This window comes from Ctenopharyngodon idella, chromosome 1 (assembly GCF_019924925.1).
Source record: "Ctenopharyngodon idella isolate HZGC_01 chromosome 1, HZGC01, whole genome shotgun sequence".
Classification (NCBI taxonomy): Eukaryota; Metazoa; Chordata; class Actinopteri; order Cypriniformes; family Xenocyprididae; genus Ctenopharyngodon; species Ctenopharyngodon idella.
In genome coordinates, this window is record NC_067220.1 from 27,535,435 (window position 1) to 27,560,474 (window position 25,040).

The window sequence follows — 25,040 nt, forward strand, 5'->3', positions numbered from 1 at the left end:
CTACTTTTGTCATGTGTTTTTGTCATTTTAGACCTTGACAGCCCCGGTCCTCATTCACTTTCATAATATAAAAAGTATGGCAAGGATATATTCTAAAAAATAAATAAAATCTAAAATAAAATAAAAAAATAAAATAAATAAAAATAAATAAAATACACCCTTTGTGTTTGAACGAAATTCACACAAGTTTGAACTCACGAGGGTGAGTAATAATAATAAGACAATTTTTCAGATGAACTGCTCCATTAATATTGAAATCTGACAAGAAATTCAACTGTAACCATTAGAAACTACAGGAAGGCAGGCGTATAAATCTTAATAGAAATGTACAATCAAATTTTCAGGTTTAAATTACATCCTGAATTGTTCTGTGTTTCTGTGATGTGTCTAAAGTTAAAAAAGGTTGCTGATACTGTAGCTAAATCTAGATCCACTGATTAACTATTATCGAGTACTTGGCTGGTCATTGGGCCACAGAAGACAAACCATCAATACATTTCGGTTGGAACAGACTGAGGTTAGCTCTGAGGTCTGAACTTTGGTCTTTCTAAACCTTTTCAAAAGGCAATACAAGTCCTAAAATAGCTGCTTAACTTAGAGGCGGCCTCTGATGATATCACTGTGAGGTATACTTGTAACTTTGTAAACTTGTAACTTAACTTTGCTAAATCCCAGGAGGACACCGAAAAAAAGGTGTTAGGGACTCAAAAAGTCAAAAACAAAACAAACAAACAAACAAACAAAAACCTCTTTTAAGATATCAGGAAACCTCTGAGCTTTCCTTCTACTAGTCAGAAAATTCCTTGTAGGATTGGAGAACACGGGATGACCTCATTCTGCCAAGAAAGTAAGACACAACATAGGGACACCCTAAATTTCTGACTAAAATATGGTAAACTTGAGTGTGTGTGTGTGTGTGTGTGTGTGTGTGTGTCCGTAAACCACATATACAAGTGTGTGTGTTTGTGTGTAATGAAATCTGTTCAGATTTCACAGAAATGCAAATGTCCCAAACTGATCAAATTTAAAAACTTCAAATATTAACAATAATAAAACATTTAGTTCTGATCCTCAAATTTGATTGACTGAGTGCCATTACAAGTGCTAGTACAGTCCAGCAACAGCACTAAAGGTCCTTGCACACTGAAATTCTCGTCTGAAATTTTCGCACGTTAAAAAATAAATACAACCTCACATTGTGTCAATCACGGTTACATGCTTCCTCTGAAACTTTCGTCCATCATAAAAAAATTTGGACCGGGTTAAATTTTCTGTGTTTTTCACATGCTTAGCAAGTATTTTGAGAGGTGTTTTGCCAATTCAGAGCCACAAGCGAACGGCAAAATCCAGAATGGCATCTGACAAGTTGATCCACTTTGTCTCGCAGCACAAAGCACTGTATGAATGCGGAATACAAAGAGACAGAATATAAAAGTTTTATGACTATGTGTAACACTAGTATTTCCTACACCTACAGTGATTATTTCGGGATAATCCCACAGCTCCTTGATAAAGGTGGAACTCTCCTTCCTCTCAATGCAATCTCAGGATTGGAAGAACCTAATATTTCCTCTTTCTTTTTATCTTTTTAAGAAGAGAGAGGACAACAAAATCATCCTCACTGCTTTAAGACTCCATTTTGTATTGTTTTGCAAATTTATTCACAATGGATTAATTAATACACATCCGACTGAGTGCGCAAGGTTTCTGTGTGTGACAAAATTTTAGGATGACGAATACGAAAAAAAAATGCATAAGAAAATTTTGGACTCAGTGTGCAAAGACCTTCATTGATTGTATCAATTAACTTGTCTGTTTTACAGGTTCCAGACAGACTGTAAGTCTGTGCATTAACGGCGGGGATTTTTCACTGACACTTTTTGCAGGTTATATTGCTACGCCAGTAGGTGGCGACAAGTGACTGTCTTTGTGAGTGAGTAATTGAATCATTAACTCCACTGACTCATTCAGGAACAAAACAAATGACTCTTTAAAGGGGTGGTTGATTATGATTTCACTTTTTTAACTTTAGTTGTTAATGTTAATGTTTAGTGTAATGTTGCTGTTAAAGCATAAACAATGTCTGCAAAGTTACGACGCTCAAAGTTCAGTGCAAAGGGAGATATTTTCTTTTAAAGCGGCTGGTAGAGCGGCTGGTAAACATTACAATGAGCTTCTTCTTGGGTTAGTGACATCACTAACCCTAAAATTTACATAAACTCTGCCCCCGGGAACATGCGACAAAGGGGGTGCGGCCATGTTGGGCTGCCTTAGAGAATAGAAAGAGTTGTTGTAGAAGAGTGTTGTTACATTGCCTTCATTTTACGCTGGACTGCTTCACAAACGAGGGTCAATTCAACACTGGATTTGCACAAAAGATTAACATGACAGGACATGCTAGTCGATGAGTTGAATCAACTCTACAGCAACTACATAAATTTATCCATTAATCATTCAGAAACGTCCAGTTGCATTCTAAAAGTTGTAACTTCTTCCTGAGTCTCTCCATCAGTGTCAGACTCTGGTTTGAACAATGTAAGGCTGAACACCGTTACTGATAATCATCGTTTTGGCTGCGTGAGATTCTCCAGCTTTGTTGTTGTTGAGCAACCGAAGCGTGAGCTGTTAAAGCTCGGCCCTCTTCTGGAAAGCAGCCGGGAGCAGCAACTCATTTGCATTTAAAGGAACAGACACAAAAACGGGGTGTTTTTGCTCAGACCCAAATAGGGGCAAATTTGACAAGCTATAATAAATGATCTGTGGAGTATTTTGAGCTGAAACTTCACAGACACATTCTGGGGACACCAGAGACTTATATTACATCTTGTAAAAGGGGCATTATAGATCCATTGAATCATTCATGCAAACAAATCATTAAAAAACACTGACTGAGTTAGCATGCTAACATACTATTCTTACTATTTCTGTAAAAAAAAAAGTAAAAGAGTAGTATGTTCTTCCAAATTCAGCTTCAAATTCATTCAGAAACAAAACAAGTGGCTCTCTGAGATACTCAGTAAATCATTCACTCAAATGACTGATTCAAAAACATAGATTCATTCAGGAATGCCACTACTGTGTTAAGTCGCAGATGCACAATGGATTGATTTTGTTTGCAACCATTTTTTTGCTGGTGGACCAAAAACGGACATACAAATTGGCAATATTGTGTCTAAAATATAACTTACACAATATTAAACCTATTGTCAAACCACCTAGTGTGAAAGCTATCACTTGTGTGATTTTGTTGAATTAAAAGACAAAGGCTGAGGAATTTGTACGAAAAAGTCTGAAAAAGGAAAATCCCCTCTAGTGTGTACATATTCTCCGTACAGCTCCTCATTGCTCTAGTTTTCATGATCCATGCATAGCCTTAAAATGCCCCTCAGACATCAGATTTTCTCTCTTTCTCTCTCTTTCCAGACATGGCCTGGCTAGTAATTATCACCCGTTGATTACATCAGAAGGGTAGGTGTGAGCAAGACAGCAATGAAGGATGGACAGATGGATAAATAGATAGCGAGAGGGAGAAAGAGAATAAGGACAGCACGGAAAAAGGAGGAGAGCAGAGAAAAGGGACTATTTCCGTCTCGCTTGCTGATTCCCGGCTGCCGCCTCGCCTAGGTGTCTCTTTTTTTTTCTTCTCTATTTTTCACAATTTAATTGAAAGTGTCTAGTTGGATCAGAACTCAGAACATGCGTACACATAGAAAAATAACCACACAAACATGGCTCAACCCTAAGAGGACTTACCACCCATTTAGACTTTCAATGAGTTTACAGATTACAATGAACTTGGAAAATACAATTTGTAGAATGATCAGTTACACAAAACTAAGGAATGTTTCTTGCAATATAGCCTGTTTGAAATTATGTACTGTACACAGACTTTACATGTGACTGTATAACTGTATAAATATAAGTAAAGTTCATTCATAAAAGTAAAATCTATATTTTCACCCACCATTACATCCATTTGAAACTAGATACAGAGGAGCGCAAAGAAAGACAAGTATCGATCACTCAATCAGGTCATTTGTTAACATCTATACTTATCCATCATAAGAGAGGCAAAAGAGAGGAAGCGATGGAGAAAAGTAGTGATAATGAAGGAGAGGCTAGTCGCCATGGCCAACGGTTACAGAAAACAATGTTGTATAAAGTATCCACTTGTCATTCTTAAGTAAATATAAATATAAAATATAAAGTATACATTTATAGAAACTGGCTCAAGTAAAAGTTAAAGTAGCTCATGAGAAAAATACAGGTATTAAAAGTATTAAAAGTTACTGATATTAAATCTACCAAAGTATCAAAAGTAAAAGTAAATTTATATATAAATGCATAATGTAATTGATTGAGGATATGTAAGAATTGACTCAAGAACTGTTTAAAGGATTCAATGGGTGAGTATACAGTACTACAGTCTGGTGCACATATTGCGTGTACACAATTTGTAGTCAGAAGTTTACATAAACCTTGCAGAATCTACTAAATGTTAATAATTAAAAAGAGAGAGAGAAAAGAATCATAAAGCACAGCCCTGAATAAGCTATTTTACATTACAGATGTTTACACCACAAGACAAAATAATAGCTGAATTTACAAAAATGAGTTTAATAGTTTACATACACTTGTTTCTTAACACCGACATCACCTGGATGATCCATGACTGTTTTTATGTTGTTCATGAGTCCCTTGTTTGTCTTAAGCAGTTAAACTGCACTGTTCTGTTGTTTAGGTCCTGCACATTCTTTGGTTTTAGAGCATCTTCTGCAAATTTAAACCCTTTCTAGTAGTGACTGCATTGTTTTGAGATCCATCTTTTCACACTAATACGAAATATTACAAAAGCAGCAAACAGGGTTTCAGATTATTCACCCCAGGGATAATTTTATATTTATTTATGCAAAAACAGCACCAAAATGTTCAATCAACTTTGAGAGAAGCATTCAAAATGTGTACCACTGATGCACTATATTGGCCAATCCTCTTTTATTTAAAAACCCCTCAGACCCAAGAAATAAAAAGAAAGCAATGATACAGCTGAGCAGAAAGAAGGTGTCTCTAGATGTGTCTCTAGATAATTTTGACTGTACACTAGCTGTTTGCTCAGTTTATTTAAATAAAATAAGCTGAAACAACACAAACTTTTAGTTTTTTACTTTATTGTCACTGGTACTCAATTTAATTATGTTAAATGAATTAAATTTGTAAAATGTTAAGTTAACTTAAACCATTTGTGTTGGGACTACATGAATCATTTATGTTGCATTGAATGAAACTGGGCGGATTTCTAGTTCCCAGCATGCTTTACATAGGTATAAGATCAGGAGAGTAAATGTTAAGTGCTGTTTAATGTGTTTTTTAGTCAAGGGAAAGGCTTGTTAGTGTTTAATGTTCAGTTATGCTGGACATTTAAAAGAGTTTCTATGTTGAAATTTTTGTGGTTCCCACTGTGCTGAAGAGTAGCTTGTTGTTAGGTTGTGGGTGGTGACATTAAACTATCATGCATGTTGCTTTACTCATTGAGCCATAGCTTTGTTGGCATCAATGCAGTGATAGGTAACTTATTGTTCATTATATGCACATGCTATAGCTATAAAAAGTTATGTATGAACATGTTTCAGACTAGCTATTTATTGTAACTTGTAGTAAGATCAGTTGATTACAGTGCTGCTTTTCTTCATACGCAGATTAAGCCATCTGCGTACGGTCTATGGCACAACCTAAGCACAAGCTTCACTCTTCACCACAGTGGTAACCACAACAACTTGATGAATTTAAGTTCATATAACAAGACTACAATAAATCAGTCCAAACTAATTATTTTTTGTTGGAAAAATATAATTCAATTTCATGGAAACATTTTCCTTAATTTAATTAAGTTCACGCAACAAATTATTTTTCTGACACAAGAACCTAAATTGATTAAGTTTGTTCAACAAACTATTATTTGTTTAAATGGACTTGTTGTATGAACCTAACTTAATGGTGTGGAAAAGTTTTCCTTAATTCAATTACATTCAATGAACAAATATTTTTTTGAGTGTATGTTTTAAATGTTTTACAACACGAAAATAGTGTGAAGTGGTCGAAAACATCTAGCACATGTTTACATACATAAAAAAAAAAAAACAGCACTGACAGACACAAAAACACTTGATGTGAACAGCTGCTTATTTACATGACAGCACTAGTTTCTCAAAGTTACCTGTCAAACAGTAGCCATTTGTTTCAGCTGATTGTAGGTATGTCATCCACGTCATCCACGTCATCCAGCATTGTTCAATCGAACAGCCCTACTTTACTGACTAAGAAACCACGCCAAATGATTCAATGAAGAAGTGGTATGAACAAATTGAATTGAATTTCAAATCGATTCAGTCTATTTTGCAAAGCTGTTTGGCCAATTCAATAAAATGAAACACTTAAAAGAATAATTATTACACAAATAACTTATGGCTGGTTATTCAGCCAAAAGAAACAGGGGACACATATTAGTCTGTTATTTCTGATGCTGAAATTTATTCTCAGGTAAATGTTTCTCAGGCTATGGTTTGGTCACATAACAAACCAACTTCATACACTTCTTATATGCCAGAAACATATCACTTTTTTCATTATTAAAAAAATCTAATATTTTCAAAGAAAAAAAAAACATGGTTATTTAAGCAAATGAGCTTTAAGCTGTGTCGTCACTAAGTCCTGTAAGTTATTTCCCATCATACCTTTTAGTCACAGTCATGGAAAACAACAGTATATTTCTGTATATTTCGGTAGCTCTGTATATTTCTATGGCATTTCTGTTGAAGAGCAATTAGCTGGTAAAGTGGATTTACTTATTGTAGAGTTAATGAAAGTTATCATGAGCACTGAAATGTTTGAAGCGGATCATAACCCATAAATTGGGTTTATCTAATAGTAATACTAATAAAATGTATTTTAACATAAAAAATCTCACATAATTCACTTTTAAGTACAATAACAAACTATTTGTACTTCGCACAGCTGCTGGAAAATTGCTCTCACTTTTTCTCTAGCTCATTTACTCCCATGAGCTGGCACTTCAGATGTGACCTGATCAAAGACACATCTGTTCTATTCGTCGTATGGCAAACAGCCTAAACTATATGCAATAATTTTCAAACTTTTGAGAAAGTATTATATGTGGGTGCAAGTCCCAGAAAAGTAGATAATGCCTGTGCAAAGTGATGATGATAAATGGCAAGCACCTTTCACATTCTCTTTAGAAAATGTACAAATCTAGTTACTAATATAAATTTGATGCAAATCCATTAACTGCCTCTGAAACTGTCTAAATTGACAGCAAACCATGATGATAAAAGTCAACTGTAACCAGTTGTCTCATATAAATAATAATATTATTGCATGTATGATTCCTTTAAGAAAGGCCTGGAATTAATATAATTATAATTATAAACACACATACAGGTGCCTAAAAAAAAAAGATGGCAGCTGATGCAGCTTTGATGTTTGTTGATTGTGTTTGTTGCTGTTGGAAAGGTTTATGTATTTATAGTCTAAGTGCCTTTAGTGCCTTTTGTAATGGACCCTATGCCTCTCTTATCCTCTCTCACTCATTCTCTCTCCCTTTATTTTTTAATATTCACTGACAAGACGTCCGGTTTCCTTTTCTGATTTTTTTTTTTTTTTTTTCTCCAGTGGTTGAGTGGGTTTAAAACTATTTTTGAAATATATGTGTAGGTATAAAGTATATATAGTATATACAGTATGCAGCACCTTCAGTATGCAGATGTGATCCTATTGGTGATTGTATTGGTGAGAATTGCTTTGGTAAACTGGGGATTTCTCTGACTAGTCATCACACACACACACACACACACACACACACACACACACACACGCACACAATTCCCGGGCAAACCCATGCAAAATGCTTGTTCATTAAACTTTCATGTTGTTGAATGCTAAAAAAGCAACTTTTCTCTCCCTTTTCCTCAGACACTTTTTACTCTTTTTACATCATGTAAGAGAATCCGTTGTTTTTGTATTCCCAGAATCTCATGATAACCTATGCTAATACCAGACACATTCAAGATCATGGACTACAGCCAATAACAGTATGGAATCATCCACTAACTGGTGTCTCAAAGGAGGTCAAATGACCTTAACATTTATGTGCAAACATGAAATGGTTACTAAATGGTTGCAATTATTAACCAGTCAATTTGGTGCTTAGTCAGGGCAGTTTAGTGTTAGAGGAGCAGATGAACCTCTTCACACCTCAAAGCAAACATTCATAATGATACAAGCCCACTCGTGCTCATACACAATTAAATGTAAATCAGAATTCATGAGGGAAGGTAAAAAATAAACAGGTTTAATATAGACCACGAACATCTACAGAAGCCTATGACAAGCTCAATTTTTAAATATTTCAGCAATGACTTCCAAGTGTGAGCTATTTTCAGCTCCAATTCATAATTTAATGCTCTCGTTTTTCCTCCCAGAAACCTTGAAACCTTCCTTATATGCTAAGAAAAAAGGAAAAGAACAAGAAAAGATGATCCAACAAACTGGTCTTTTCAACAAACTGATTTTGGTAAGACACATTATCTTTTTATAAAAGACTTTTCTTCTGCAACCAAGCCACTGTTTTGAGACTGGAGTCTGGCAAGAGGCTGTCTTCAAAAATTGAACCTGTTTCGTAAGTCTAGAAGGAGAAATGGCTGCCACTCTTTTACTCTCAGGCCATGTTTACAACTGGTATTAAGATGCGTTTTGGTCAATCAGATCACAAGTGGACGGAGGAGACACATACCCGTTTACACCTGATGTTTTTTGTCCACTTTTCAACCAGTTCTGTCCTGATTTCTACGAGGGAAGGGTCTATGGGTGGGTAAATGTATGTTTTTTTTTTTTCAGATCTTTCAATCTAACGTACAAAATAAGCTTAAGCAATTTACATATGAACGTGCCCGGAGACAACTAAAAAGCATATGGAGAGCAGCAGCTTTCGTTTCTGCTCTGCTAGCCACAAGACCACGCCGAACACTATGAGTGCAAATCAGAAATGGTGAGAGAACAATGTGCTTGGTATGTTTTTCGTCTTCATCCCAATCTTGGGTCTTCAGCCTATAAAATTTAAATCCCCTCTGGCTAGCTCGCTTCCCATAATGTTTACGCATCAGGTCAGTAGGTGATCTTTTGCAGCTGTTTGAAGGCAATCGACCAGATGAGCGTTTACATTACGAAAGTAATCCGGTTGAATGCATTTTCGACTACCTCTGGAAGTGGTCGAAAGTGGACAAGCTCAAAACGTTTTACACCCTGTTTACATTTGTATTTAGCGTTGTCCACTTGTGATCCAATCGACCAAAACGCATCTTTATACCAGGTGTAAACAGGGCCTTAGTAGTCACAGTGGAAAAGAAACAATGAGGGCTAGCACATTTTTCTAAAATGATGCGAATTGAACATTTTCTTACTTTCTACTGTTTATGTGGGACCCAATAAATCATTGGCTTAGAATATACAGGTTTGTATCCTCAGACAGGGTGGTGGTGGTGGGGGAGGTCTTCTGTCTACCACCGAACCAATTACACCATCTATTTTGTGTACATGCAGCCAAGTAATATTTATTCCATATTTTTGCATACATCTGCTGCAATTATTCTTCATTGTAGCTCACCACTGAAGGCCAGTTTGATTCCTAACCTTTGAATAATCCTAAATCCTTTTTTTCTGGTTTCTCTGAAGAACACAGGTGATATTTATTCCCCTATTTAGGTGTTGCAGAAATCCACAAACTCACAGCCAATACAACTATAAGCTGGATGCAGGGTTTAGGAGCAAGACACTGTTCTGGACGAGGTGTTCAAGGGAGAACAGCTCTCCAATGAAGGAGCTCTGCGAGGAAACAGGTTTGCAGGGGGCATTTACCTTGTCACAATCATTTCTGTTACTTTTACTTGATTTTATGAGTTTTCAGAGTTTTAACTTAATTTTCTTCAGCATAAATACACAACAAGGCTCACAGGAAAAACATCCTTGTGATGACATTTTTGCAAAATGATATTGTGTTGCTTGCATGTTTTGTGGCATTTTCAAAGTAAAATGTCCAGTGAGTGGCACTAAAAGTGCATTACATTTTCTTCGAAACAGATTAATGTGAACGTGGCAACATTTTATTACGCTGGTTGTTGTACGTATCATGGCAGTTAGGTAATGAAATGTCTGGTGAGCTGCGTTAAAAGGTTAATGCTCTATCACATTTGAAAATAACGCACCCACAAAAAACCTTACCGATAGTGTTAAGTAAACGTGAAATAACTCATTTGTTAAAGCAACCATGCTACTTAGCTTCAAGTCTTTAAAGGGATAGTTCACCCAAAAATGACAATTCTGTCATCATTTACTCACCCTCAAGTTGTTCCAAATCTGTATATATTTCTTTGTTCTGCTCAACACAAAAGATGATATTTTGAAGAAAGTTTGTAACCAGGCCGCTTTGGGGCACCATTGACTTCCATAGTAGGAAAAAAAAAATACTATGGAAGTCAATGGTGCTCCAAATCTGTTCAGTTTTCCACAATCTTCAAAATATCTTCTTTTGTGTTTAAGAGAACAAAGAAATGTATACAAAAAACAAAATGCATGTTCACAAATCATGCACTGTGTGTTTAAGGTGTGTGCAAGGAACCACACCAAAATAAGTGTTTATTAATGTATAATCTGCCTTTGTAATCATACTGTGTGTGAAAAGGAAAAAAAGCTGTTGGTATTTTGCTGCCACTAGTGTTCATTTTAGCTGCAGTGAATTTTATTAGGTAGATTAGAGGTATTTGTAGTTTTGCCAAAAATGTTGGTATAGATGTACAATTTTCCAAAGAGCCTATGTTGTAATTACATTCAGTCAGAGAGAGTGCAACAAGCTTATGATTTTACTTCAAAAAATGAAGACAGCATACAACACTCGTGTTTTTGTAATTATACAGGAGGAAGTTCAAAGAACATAATCTCTAAAGGAGCTCTGAGGAGGAAGTATAGAATTTTGTTTGAGCAGATTTGGAGAATATTTATATATATATATATATATATATATATATTTTAGTTGTTCTTGAAATGTACAGAACATGTGATTAAGGTTTTTTTTTTTTTTTTAATCTTAACTTTCCATGATTATATACAAATGTGATGTGAGCACATTAGCATCTGTATCATACTACGTGACCTGACCAGGTGTTGCATTCACACATCACCTCTCAATGATTAGCTCTGACCTGTTCTCAAGGCTGCCTGAAACCGTATGAACAGCTTGATTACATGGTTTTATCTGTCCCAGCTGGCCTGTTCTCAGCTAAGACTGAGATAAAACACAGTTACCCATCAAAAAATATACCAATATTATATCTCAGACAAGAATTTCATCAAATACTGCTGCTGCTGCTGCTGCTGCTGCTGACTACAACAAACATAAGCCAAAACACTGGATGCTAACTATCATCTAGCACATACAAATCAACCTAACCAACTGAATATAAGGAAAAATAACACAAAGACTGCAGAAGAGCTACCACAGTCACATTTCTCTAAATATCAATGGACATAATGGTTTTAAGTGGTAAAAATTAAGCCTAATTGAGAAAATGTGTGCTCTGTGTCATCTATAAGTGAGGTTGTGTCTAAAATCACCTAATGTCTGAGTAGGAACTATATTTGAATTATGTTCAAAAAGTTTATCTGCGATGTTGGCTTTGTCATGTGACCTGTGTCAGTTTTGTCACTTCTCTCCCATGGCCTCATGGTAAAGTGTCAATCAAATGCACACTCCAATATCTCAGTGCAAGTAGTATAGGTCATCCAGGTACTTTTTGCCTACTGTTTTTCAAATATGTATTCGGACATATACTCTTTAGGCATAATGATTTTGCATACTACAGTAGTTGAAAAGTAGGCATATTCAAATGCAGCGTAAATTCAATATGTCATACAATATGGTCTCTAAGGGTGACTTATCACCCATATGAACAGACTCTTTGATTTTGGTTTATATTTCTCCTTAATATTTAGGCCTAAGACAGGAAAATTGTTTCAGAACACACCTTGGTGTACATACTTTCAATTTAGCATACTTCTATTTATATGTTTTTAATCTGATTTTCACTATGATTAATTATAGTAGGTTTAATGCATGTGGATAGAGTAGTTGCTTATTTCATGGAAAAATACTTAAAAGTGTAGGGGAAACCCTTTTCAAAAAGCACACATGATTCATTAAGCATGCAAGATTAAGATTATGTTAAATCTGTAGGCCTATCCATATTTTCTACATCTGCCTGCCTTTACTACACTGTGAACCTTACAGAGAGTGTCATGGACAAACACGAGGTCATTGTTGAGTAGTTGTGAAGAGATAATGAGACAAACGTTAAAATATGCTTCTCCTCTAAGCACATTAACTATACAGGCACACAAATACCCCATTTCCACACATTTCCAGATGTGACTGGTGAGTCGTGATGTAGCCTATAGTGGCTCCTATGACTCAATCATCGCATGGTCAAAGCTAGGCTATAGATTACTGTTTCCGTTGCAGATTAGTCGTCATAGGAAAAATTACATAACCTTGCCTCAATTTTCTACCACGTCATTTCCGTCTGAAGAGTAACTGTAAGGGAAAACGCGAAACACAACTCAGTCAGAGCCATCACTAGCACTCGACGTCTTCTTATCCAAATCATTCATGCCGACGAGAGGGAGATGATGGTTGTCACATGACATGAGAAGAAATTGTAGGCCTATTTGAGATCCCAAAACACACGATAATCACTATACTCGCAACTTCCAGTAGTCTATATTTTAAAAAAGAAAATGTTTAGTTTGTAGTCGTCCTCACATGCATCGGCTGAGCCAGGCGTAATAAACGCGAGCCAATCACGAACCACACCCCGTTTGTAAAGCAGCGAAAGACTGTATTTCTATTCCAGATTATGGTTATCTTTGAATATACTGTAAATAGACATAAAACAGACGTTTTAGCTTCCTGATGTTTAACGTGTATCACATTAGACGTGCTTTCTTTCTTTACACACCAGCGTACAAGCCCAATACAATAGGCTTGCGCCAAGATAACACTAGCTGTATGTTAAAGACTACCACATGAAATAGTGTTTGGGCGACTGCTTGAGGGTGAAGAGCACCTTGTGTTACCCCCGGAGGTGCATCGGGTGGAGTGGGGTGGCTCGCAGTTGCGAAGTATGATTCATCCTCGCTCTCTGTCACGCCCCATCTCTCCGAATGCTTTCCATGGTGCACCTGTAACTCGCCTGACCTCAAATCTAGCTAATTTCTACTCACACGACTGTTAAAACCAAGGAATACAAAGCTCATCTGTTGCATTAACTCACGCTTTGTATATACAGAGGGCACTGCAACTAGACGCTTTTATCCAGGATACTTAGACCCAACGGGTTCTTGAGCTGCAACATCTCTTCATACGATTTTAGGGAATCACAATCACACGGGTTTGACTGGTAGTGAAAAGTCATTAAGCTAAGACTCAAAAGAAAACTGAAAGTGTCGAAAACGTCTGTGGATACACAAAGGAAATCGTCCAGCCCTTACTTTAGCATGGCTTGTTCCTTCTCCTCTTCTTCCCTTTGCCGAACCATCACTGCCATGATGATTTTCCTTTCCTCCTCCGTGAGGTGACTCAAGTCCGGCATATCAGGCATGGGAGCCGGCACGGTGGGTGGGCGAGGGCCGCTTTGGGGCCCTACCGAGGCAGACATCTTTTGCCCTGCTCCCAGACGTATCTATTGGCAGTATCCCGAGCGCTGGAGCCACACCTCACGACATGGTCCACGGATAGAGCAGCGTTCTTTGAGAATAGTGCAAATCTCGCATGGTTTCAGGCACACATAACTGTGCTTTTGTTTCTCTTAGTGTTTTTTTTTTTTTTAAACCCACCCCTCCTTTTTTCTCGCTACCCCCACCCCCGCCTCTCTCCTCCACCTCCAGTTACGGGAAGCCCATCATCTCTACGCCAGGAGACGACGCAAACAGAGGGACTCCGGCATTAGCTAGCAGATCTGTGATTTCCCCCTTCACTGAACCGGGGGCTCGGTATTGGGCGATGGCAAAGGCGGAGTCCGTCTCTCGCCCACTGATCTCTCTCTCTCTCTCTCTCTCTCTCTCTCTCTCTCTCTCTCTCTCTCTTTCTCTTTTGTCGCTCTCAGAGAAAGAAAGAAGAGTCAATGGAAATGCAGATGCGGCCGCGTATACCACCGTCTTCAACCACGCTTACTCATTTGTGAAATTGGCAAAAAAAAAAAAAAAAAAAAAAAAAAAAGCATTTATATGCAAGTTACACTCTCGTTTCCTTTTTCATATGGGTGTGTGTGCTCGACCACGCACGTTCGCATCTCTGTATTTGTAGGACTAGCCTATCAAGTAGTTCGGTGCACACTTTTGCCAGACTATTTTTAGAATCGCTCTCGCGGACCACTTAAATACAATCAATTCGTCTGTTTTGTCTGACTGAGGTATGTCTGTAATGAAATTATCCGCGAAAGTCTAATGTGCACATAACACAAATCATCTAGACATCTCAAAAAACTGTAGGCTATGATGGCCTGTATAGCTGTCAAATTGATTTTTGAATGCATGGCCGAGCTGAAACTAAAGCAAGTCAACAATCAACAGAGAAAAAGAAAATCCAACAATAATCCAGTTTATATGATTAATTAATTGATTACATGTAACGTAAGTGCAACTGCAGGCTATATTTGTTTTCAGAACCCTGGACAGCGACACACGATGCGGAAACCACCACCCCTTTCACCACTTGCTCTAACAGCGGATGGACGAACTTCCGCTATGAATCCAGTCAACAAAGTTAAAAATAGCACACTACTTCACTTATCACTTACTTTTATACAGTACAAGATCTTATCTGTTTCTGATGTTAGCATTGGTATAAATAGTGTCTGACAATATGCATACATTTACATAGGACATGATTTACATAAACAGTAATATGTGGATATACATATATAAATGTTCCAAATGTTTTTGTTTTTTTTTTGTTTTTTTTCCATTGGAAATGAAAAGAGGGATTTTTGAAGAATCTTTACATTGCTCTTTTTTTATATATAAAGACAGTGCATAGTTCCCACATACAGTATGTCAAGCTACAAAAGACTGCTGTGGAATGTCCTTCCCACTCAGATTCAAAAACAGCACGTCAATGCCTTGGGCCAGGTTTGACATCATTGATATCACATGGCAATGGCATTGATTTTCACATGATGTGGTAACTGAACTTGATGCAGCAGTTTGAAGAATTGAGAATGATTAGAACCAGCCTAGATTTGAACATCTAGAGCGCAAGGTTGACAGCTATAGATACATTTAATAAGTAATTGCCTATGTCAGGATTAGGAACACTGTCGTATTGTGTCTCCATTTTGTCTGTTTGTAGTGTTAACTTGCAGAAACTGTAAAGCGATGAATGTCGAGGACAGTCTCTGGAACTGTCTTGCGCATGCTCAAAAGATTGTTCTTGACTGAAAGTGGCTTGTTTATCATTCCGGAGTCAGATAAAGTGGTCCATGACTAAATACGCTTATGCTCTTACTTTTGTTAAAGTTTAGTACTTGGCTAAATATTCATACTATCCCACACTTTTGAGAGTTTAGAGCTATTTCTTTAAAGCAATTAGTCTAGCTGTCGGAAAGGAGTCTTACCGATATGAAAACACCAAGTAGCTCGTTAAATTTTTATTCACAAGGTGTCGCCGAACTTTCGTCTACAATGTAATGTTGTATCCGAATAGCAAAATTAACAATACTTGCAGCATTTATATACGCTAAAATGTACTTCTATACGAACTGGTTCAATGTACCTTAATTTACTTGTAGTCTTAAGAATTTTCAACAGGTAAGCTAATGGGCAACAGGCAGTGGAAAAAGTAGTTATCTCGCGCCCTCTGTTGAAAGGACACGGCATTACACAGTAATATACACTGGGGCTAGTTGTCACACAGCTAGTTTTTCCATTTAATATTTTTTAGTGTATACTATGTTTTTGATTGTTCATATTAACTTTACAAAACGAGCAGCTGTGCCAGCTGTTACCAAGACATTGCTGTAAAAATACAATTACATTGTTATAGGAAAATTTTTTGGTGACTGTAGGCTAGTTCAGTTCCTGTCGTTAAATCATATAATGCCCTATAACATATCAGCCTGAATTATTACATTTTTTATATTACTGTAAAATGTACTGATTAACACAGACGGTGTAAATGAAGACCACATAATGACTTAATGGGTTAGTTCACTCAAAAATGAAAATAATGTAATTTATTACTCACCCTCATGTCGTCCTACACCGTGAGACCTTCGTTCATCTTCGGAACACAAATTAAGGTATTGTTGATGAAATCTGATGGCTCAGTGAGGCCTCTATTGAGAGCAAAGCCATTGAAACTCTCAAGGTCCATAAAGGTACTAAAAACATATTTGAAACAGTTCATGTGAGTTGAGTGGTTCTATCTTAATATTAGAAAGCGACAAGAATACTTCTTGTGCGCCAAAAAAAATAAAAATAAAAATAACGTCTTTTTAACAATATCTAGTGACACTAGATAACACTGCTAAAACACTGCTTCAGAGCTTTACGAATTGAATCAGTGGGTCGGAACGCCAAAGTCACGCGATTTCAGCAGTTTAGCCGTTTGATAGGAGATCCGAATCACTAATTTGAAACAAAAGATTCATAAAGCTCAGAAGCTTCATGAAGCAGTGTTTTGAAATCGGCCCATTACTAGATATGGTTGAAAAGTTGGTATTTTATTTTTTTTGGTGCACAAAAAGTATTCTTGTTGCTTTATAATATTAAGATAGAACCACTGAACTCACATAAACTGTTTCAAATATGTTTTTAGTACCTTTATGGATCTTGAGAGTTTCAATGGCTTTGCTCTCAATGGAGACCTCACTGAGCCTTCGGATTTCATCAATATCTTAATTTGTGTTCTGAAGATGAACGAAGGTCTTACGGGTGTAGAATGACATGAGGGTGAGTAATTACATTATTTTAATTTTGATGAAATTTCTCTCATTAATTACTCACCCTCATGTCACTCCAAACCCGTAAAACCCTTGTTCATCTTCGGAACACAAATTAAGATATTTTTGATGACATCTGAGAGCTTTCTGGCCTCTGAAAGACTGCAACGTTATTACCACTTTCAAAGCCCAGAAAGGTAGTAAAGACATTGTTAAAATTATTTCACATGACTACAGCGGTTCAACCTTAATGTTATGAAGCGACAAGAATAATTTTGTGCACAAAAACAACTTTATTCAACAATTTCTTCTCTACCATTTCAGTCTCCTACTTTCAGTGATGCTACAAACTAGAAAATAAGAACTAACATCTTGAAGCAGCACTGGAGGCAAAGTGAATGTTTAGGGTGGTTTTAATTAAGTATTCATTTTTGACAGTTTTTGACATTTTGACAAAAGTACATACAAAGTGAAACAAACACCAGCACAAATAAAGAAGAGAAACGTGCATTCTAAGTGGTGGACTTGACATGTAATTAAAAACAAATCATTTGCAATGCGATATCATAATGGTAAATATTTTACAGATTAAGTAAAAATAGACATTGACAGTTAATTATAGACATACAAAATCAATCTAATTTTTAAATTAGATTCAGTCAAATGCTCTTTAGATTTAAAAAAAATTCTCCAGACGGATTTTATTGCAATCTTCTGGATGTCGTATTGCAATACCATTGCGAAGAATCATCTCTGTGTACGGTGGCCAGAAAGTGTCATCAGTAGTCACATAAGGGTCATGTGGAGTTTCTAATGTTTTATTGGTCAATCTCTGCAATAAATAAACATGTATGATTAAATGTGTTGATAAATGAGGGTAAGTAAATTAACAGTGCAGTAAATGATTTTGAAGAAACACTGTTGAAAGTGGATGGGACCGAGCAGCAAAATACACTTGTAGCCAATCAGCAGTAGGGGGCGTGTCCACTCATGATGGGGGGTGTAGGGGGGAATCAAGAGGGAGATTTGAAGAAAGACTGTAGAAAGAGAGATGGCTGAGAGACATTACAAAAGAGAAAAGGTCAGAGGAATATCAGGAAAAAAGGAGGGTTATAATCAGGCAAGAGCTTTAGGATACGCATTAATATTAGAAAATCTTTGAAGGGAGGTGTGTGTGTGTGTTTGGGTTGATTTCAAATATCAACAGTGTTTCTCAGAAATCACTTACTGTACCTTTAAACACTCTGTGTCAAGAAACAAGTTAATTTCCATTATAATAATTCAATAAATTCTATTCTTCTTAAGAAGATTACAAACATAAAAAGAAATGTTTTATTTTGATGGGTATCTGAACATACCTCGATAATCTCACTCAGTGAAATCAGGTTAATCTCTGCATCATATGCAGCAGCCTGAAAAATCCAAATCCAATATTCATATGCAACAGCCTAAAAAAATCCAAATCCAATATTCTCTGATCTGATTGAGAGGGTGAAGATGCCACCTACTCTTTTTTTCTTTGTGCCGTTTCCTAGGGGATCAGGAAGTGGGAAGTGCTCAGCTAACATGTCGCTCAGCATTTCCATGAGACTGCTATGATAGTCCTTTAGATTGTTAATTTTTCTCTTCATATCCTGCAAAATACTGCAAAAAAAATAAATAAATAAATAATGTGGAGGAAAAAAAAACAGAATTGGATCAATGTAAAACACATTATTCATTATCATTATTGTAAAATCAGTGTGTGTACAGATACATAATCTTCTATAAGCAAATACTATTAGTTCACACATGCGTTGTAACTAAATGAATGAACACTGCTGAAAAGAATTTCTCCTTTTGTTTTTTACAGATAAATAAAAACTCAAATGTTTGGAGTAAATTTTTCATTCTTGGGTAAATATCCTTTTAAGCAGATGTAAAAATGTGATTTTTAATCCCAGCATTATACTAAGAACCTGTGCTCTGATTTTTCGTTTTCATGTCGTAATCTGTTGATTTCCTCTGACACTGCATTCAACGCTTCTTTCTTCTCTGCTTGCCATGTCTGCTCCCTGAAAAACATTTTTAATCACAGAGTTTATATGTGTTGTATATATTATTCGGGAATGAATTTTGTGTGATATCAATCATGCCTCACTAAGAAATTATTTTATTTTTCTCTGTCATATTTAAAATGTATGTTCAATGTTATCTTTAACTAAACTAAAAAAAAAAAAAATATGAAAAAATTGTGTGTATATATATATATATATATATATATATATATATATATATACACACACACACTATTTTGCCAAAAGTTTTGGGACGCCTGCCTTTATGTGCACATGAACTTTAATGACATCCCATTCTTAATCCGTAGGGTTTAATATGGAGTTGGCCCACTCTTCTGGGAAGGCTTTCCACAGGGTTTAGGAGTGTGTTTATGGGAATTTTTGACCATTCTTCTAGAAGCGCATTTGTGAGGTCAGGCAGTGATGTTGGCGAGAAGGCCTGGCTCGCAGTCTTCGCTCTAATTCATTCCAAAGGTGTTCTATCGGGTTGAGGTCAGACTCTGTGCAGGCCAGTCAAGTTCCTCCATACCAAACTCGCTCATCTATGTCTTTATGGACCTTGCTTTGTGCACTGGTGCGCAGTAATGTTGGAACAGGAAGGGGTCATCCCCAAACTGTTCGCACAAAGTTGGGAGCATGAAATTGTCCAAAATGTCTTGGTATGCTGAAGCATTAAGAGTTCCTTTCACTGGAACTAAGGGGCCAAGCCCAACCCCTGAAGAACAACCCCACACCATAATCCCCACTCCACCAAACTTTACACTGGGCACAATGCAGTCAGGCAAGTACCGTTCTCCTGGCAACCGCAAAACATTTTTAATCACAGAGTTTGTGTGTGTTGTATATATTATTCAGGAATTAATTTTGTGTGATATCAATCATGCCTCACTAAGAAAAGATTTATTCTATCATATTTAATATGTATGTTTAATGTTATCTTTAACTAAACTAAAACCATATATACCGTGTATATATATATATATATATATATATATATATATATATATATATATATATATATATATATATATATATAAATAAAAACTTGGTATTAAAATGACCAAAACTAGAAAACTATATAGACTAAACTATATAACCTGCACATATGTAGCCTAAATAATTAAAACAATCACGCTTCACTCTGAATATTTATTTAATTGAATCGCAGGTTTTGTGATTTCACAATAGAATTATGCTATATTATGATTTTAAATGGTTTGAATTTCGTGCAGCTTTAGAAAATAGTCTAATAATGCGGGTCATGTATTCTCGTCCGCGGAATGTGCCACTTCCGATATTTTGCCAGTTAATCGACACAGGTAATTTTTTTTTTTTTTTTTTTTTAAATTAGCCACTCAAATTTAATCATGACAGCCCTAATACAGACATTTATATAAAAAAAAAAAAAAAAAAAAAAAAAAAATTAATAAAATTGACAAAAACAGACAACAAAATTAACTTTAAAATTAAAATGAAAACAGAAAAAAAAAAATTTAAAAAATAAATAAATAAATAAATTATATATATATATATATATATATATATATATATATATATATATATATATATATAATTCAAAATATTAAAGTGTCCCTATTATGCTCTTTTATAGGTTGCTAATTTTTTCAGAAGGTCTCCTACAATGTTCACATGCATCCTCGGTCAATAAACACTAATTTTCACATAATATACATTGCAGCATCACCTTTGCTCGGTGTCTGAAACGGTTTATAAAGGATTTGGTCTCTCTAAACCCCTCCTTTCTGAAAGCCTACTCTGCTCTGATTGGTCAGATGGTTCAGTCTGGTCTACCACATGTCAGAAATAAAACACCTATTACCATATCTGAGGGTGTACTCACACTAGGCGTTTTGAACTGTGCCCGAGCGCATTTGACTTGTTCGTTGAGCCATCCCTGGCCCGCTTGGAAGAGGTGGGCCAGAGCACGGTTCAGTTGGGCTCGAGCGCAGTACGCATGCAGTGTGAGTGCTAACTGTGCCGGAGCACGGAACAGCTACTACTTTTGTGTGTGCTATGGTTATGGCAAACATGTGTATTACTACACTTTTCAGATAGTACACTCAATTTTGAAAGTTTCAATTTTGCAATATAATTAATTTGAGTGTATTTGGGTTTATAGCGGGTCTGGATCTCTTCTTATTGATGAACAGGAATTGTAGTTTGTAGAGTAAAGCTGCAAATTCCTCCATTTAACGTCAGCTGCCTTTGTAATAATCCTCTGATACGTGCAAGTAAAAATCGCTGCGCAGCATAAATGATAAATCTATTAGGCTGTATCTTAGCGAAAATGCTTTCTTACTGTTTTCTTCCCTACAAAAAGTTGCATCGCATATGGCATGGGCGGTAAGACGCTCCTGTGTGCGGGTTGCGGGAGAATAAAATGATTCGTGGGACTCCCGCAAAATCGAAATATCTAAACATAAAATATCTAAAAACTAACAAATTGTTATTGATATTGCACAAAAACAACAAGAACAACTAATATAAAATAAAAACGATTTACAGCCGCAAGCATAGCCTATGCGAGATTCTATTTATAACCCGTGTTTGCAGTGTTGAGCAATGTAGCCAATCACAGACATTTCTGTTGATTTCTGAGACGGCAATCAGTGGTATTTATGTCAGAATCCTCTCACCGCTCATAAAGCCGGAGTTTTTATGCAGTGCTGAAATTTACGCGCTCACGAATCCTATTAGGCTATTATAACACGAAGTGTAGACATTATGAAAATTTCATTGTTTATATTTTCATTGTGTTATAACAGAGCTTTGTGAGATCGCGATGAACTGAGATGTCAGCTTTTGTCATTATAAAGGAAGCGCACTTTGCTCGCATTCTGCCATACAGAATCCTGCGGGAGCGGGCGGGCACGAGACTGAAAAATCCGTCCCGCGCAGGTCTCTACATGGGAGTCATTTGGTACTACTTTACTATAATGTTGAAGGTTAAAATTAACTTATTTATATACAAACACTTAAATTACACTTAATGGTGTTTTTTTTTATAATAAATAGTTTAGAATTACATAATCATATTTCTACTCAGTTTTTTTTTAAATATAAACATTTAAATCTTGGCTGTCATAATTGATTTATTCAAACATGCATTAAATATTGAAGAACATTAACAATTATAATGAATATGTAACGGTGCATAATATATTTATCAGGATGCTGCTCTCTAGAGTTTATTTTTCTAGCTGACTAAAGAGTTTATGGTCACTGAATTTAGTTTTTCTGAGGTAAATGTGACGTTACGTGACTTCGTTTACAAGCTGTTTTATTGACGTCTTTCCGAGATTTAAACACTGATTGAGCTAATACAGGAGACATGATACAGATTTCGGTAAGTTGTTCTGTATCTTTTAACATACCTTCAGATGTTTATTCATGTTTATTTCGCGCTGTAACTGGTATTAAAGCGGAGGAGAGGATGTTCACATGCGCTCAGTGCTGCCACTTCTCTTTAACCGAGGCGCGACAGACCGCTGTAGCACATTAAACAGCACCAAAACTGTATTTATTTTTTGAATCACATAAGATGAAAACAGACTGAAAACAGACTAGACTAATCGATCCTTGGGATTTAAGAATCGATATCGGTTCGTAAAAATGAGAACCGATTAAAATCGAGAAAACGATATTTTTTATCCAGCCCTAATTGTTTGCGGGCAGCCAAAGACGACCATAAGCTGGCATTATGCACATTTTTTACAAACCTATGTAGGTTTGTGCAGGAAGTAGCACTGGAATTACTTACCACTTGTTTCAGTTTAGAATCGGTTCTTTCTTTTGGGAGACTTTTGGGAGCTCCATTTATCGTGCACTTTGCGGACCTTTTACATTCAGAAATAGCTATATAACACACTACATGAAAAATAACATAAAACATAATTGGGACTCTTTAACAAAAACTATAAATTTAAATGTTTCACACCTTTTCAAAATCTTTTTCTGGGCATCCAACTTAGCTTGTGAGCATGACAGGACCATTTTAAGTTGACTGTTGAGTCTTTGCAACTGTAAGGGAAAAATAGTGTAAAAGTTGTAACTGAATTTATATTTCGGTACACTCACTGCCTATTGAGTGTTATTAAAGTAATTAAAGTAAAGTAATAATTATGTACCTCTTCTTTTCCAACAGCTAACAAGACTTCAGGATTTGTTGTCAGCACTAGAAAATAATAATAATAATATTATTATTATTATTATTATTATTATTAAAAACTGTCTTCACATAAACTGCAACTAAAAGTGTGGTTGCTGGAGTCTTGAATGAATTTTGCATTTTTTATATTATATAATTCTGAATCAGTGCATAAAACAAGAGATTATAGCTTACATTTTGGATCCATTTCCTGCCACTGCTCAAGCTCAGATGTGATTGCAATCAGTCGATTCACTGCCTGCCCACAAAAAAAAAAAAAAAAAAAAAAAAAAGGGAATTTGGGAACTGAAAAGTAACACATTTATATCACACAATTGATTTCTAAACTAAAAAGTACCAAAAGGAGAAAGACAAACCTCATTTGACTCATCATCTTTAGCCTCTGTGTCTGCTAAAATTATCTCATTTTGAAGCTGAAAGATAAAATAAGTGCTTGTGTTAACTAGGCAGTTGCATCCCAGCTGCATTTCACTCTGCGGCTGCTGTCTAAATATTTCACAATAGCAAAAAAAATGAATTAAAGGGTGTAAAAATTCTGACAAATATGTAACTTGTTTCGTCATTACATTCACTGATATCAAAATTTACACCACCCAGTGCGCCTTCTGAGTCATACAGAGTTATATATTTTTATAACAAAGAATTGGTATACTTCACCAAAACTGACCAGCGATCTGAAAACAATACCATGGCAATTTACCTTCTGTAGCAGTCCAAATTGTTCCTCACACTCCTCTATCAACACTGCTTTTGCAGCCATCATACATCCTGCGCCATCTGAAGACTGAGAGGACTGACTGTCCTGCTCCATTTCTGTTTGCTTTGATGGTGCTGGGGTCTACAGATGTCATAAAGCCAAACAAGCAAGAAGAACCAAACATAAGAGAACATAACTAACGTTACGTGAAACACGTAGATCATACGCAAAACTCCTTCCAGATACACACAAAATTGTTTACAATTCACAAGGTGAATGCACAGAGGACTGACACGTTAGCCGTGCAGCTAGCGATTTCAAATGACTGTCATATGCGAAACAGTTCTGTAAAGTGCAAAAGCTTTCGTATATATTGTGGCGATATCATATGGTAAATCCAAATTACACAATCATGCTGGTACTTACCATATATCGTTTTTCTTTTAAGCGAATGCTACACCCAGATTTGGCACCAAACAAAAAAAAAACCCAAACAAAAATACCGCCAGCAACAACGTCATGACGTAACGCTGGCGTCATACGCTGTGGACGTTCAAGGATATTGCAACTGCGCTGATTATACGCAAATACTGAAAATGTTGTTGTTTTTGTTTAATCCTACGCTCATTTGTCTATATATATTGTTATAGACCTTAAAGGAGTATTTGTCATGAATGTAAACCGTGGACATATGCGAGAAGTAGCCTATATAAGAAAGAATTATATAAATAATAGTAATACTAGACTGCATCAACTTAATTAAAAAAAAAAAAAAACGACAGAAAATTCATTTTACAAATATACAAAATCTGCAGATTTGAGGTAAGTGCGTACATAACACCTAAACATCTCCCGTTGTAACTGCAAAATATCAAGGAAGCACACAAGACAGTGATACCAGAATGTTCTCCACAAGAGGGCAGAAGAAGAACAGAACTTGGACCTGAGAGAGCGAGAAGAGTGAAATTCACATTCTCATTCTACCAAATCGCGGCGGAAAATAGAAATTACACTAATGAATGGAAATCCAGTCGTTT

General features: G+C 36.1%; 2 protein-coding genes across 16 annotated transcripts in view; both read right to left on the minus strand.

Annotated features, from left to right (window-relative positions):
• rims1b (regulating synaptic membrane exocytosis 1b) overlaps window positions 1–14,472 on the minus strand; it is a 102,832-nt gene extending 88,360 nt beyond the window's left edge. For 2 of the 15 annotated variants that reach the window (XR_007930678.1, XM_051897638.1), the window contains exon 1: window positions 13,612–14,472. Coding sequence is in view for 14 of the 15 variants with exons in the window: in XM_051897638.1 (XP_051753598.1) it covers window positions 13,612–13,778 (167 nt within the window). In the remaining variant the exon portion in view is untranslated. The remainder of the gene's footprint in view (window positions 1–13,611) is intronic. The other 13 variants (XM_051897512.1, XM_051897502.1, XM_051897583.1 and 10 more) reach the window with 9 other exon arrangements.
• A 2,983-nt stretch (window positions 14,473–17,455) lies between these two features.
• cenpk (centromere protein K) lies at window positions 17,456–24,595 on the minus strand. Its single transcript, XM_051907684.1, has 10 exons — window positions 24,430–24,595; window positions 24,007–24,144; window positions 23,663–23,719; window positions 23,481–23,544; window positions 23,266–23,312; window positions 23,076–23,158; window positions 19,019–19,114; window positions 18,569–18,704; window positions 18,419–18,472; window positions 17,456–17,892 (listed from the first exon to the last, which is right to left on the minus strand). Exons 1-10 carry the CDS (start codon window positions 24,541–24,543, stop codon window positions 17,737–17,739), a joined length of 945 nt encoding a protein of 314 aa, XP_051763644.1. The 5' UTR covers window positions 24,544–24,595; the 3' UTR covers window positions 17,456–17,736.
• Between the last annotated feature and the right edge of the window lie 445 nt (window positions 24,596–25,040).

What these genes read in the sequence shown, in the direction of transcription:
- cenpk (XM_051907684.1), bottom strand. Translation starts at nt 24,543, where the DNA reads ATGACGCCAGCGTTACGTCATGACGTTGTTGCTGGCGGTATTTTTGTT. An exon ending in TAGCTGTTGGAAAAGAAGAG is followed by an intron (nt 23,159 to 23,265) that starts GTACATAATTAT and finishes TTTCCCTTACAG; the next exon opens with TTGCAAAGACTCAACAGTCA. An exon ending in AACGAAAAATCAGAGCACAG is followed by an intron (nt 18,705 to 19,018) that starts GTTCTTAGTATA and finishes TTTTTTTTGCAG; the next exon opens with TATTTTGCAGGATATGAAGA.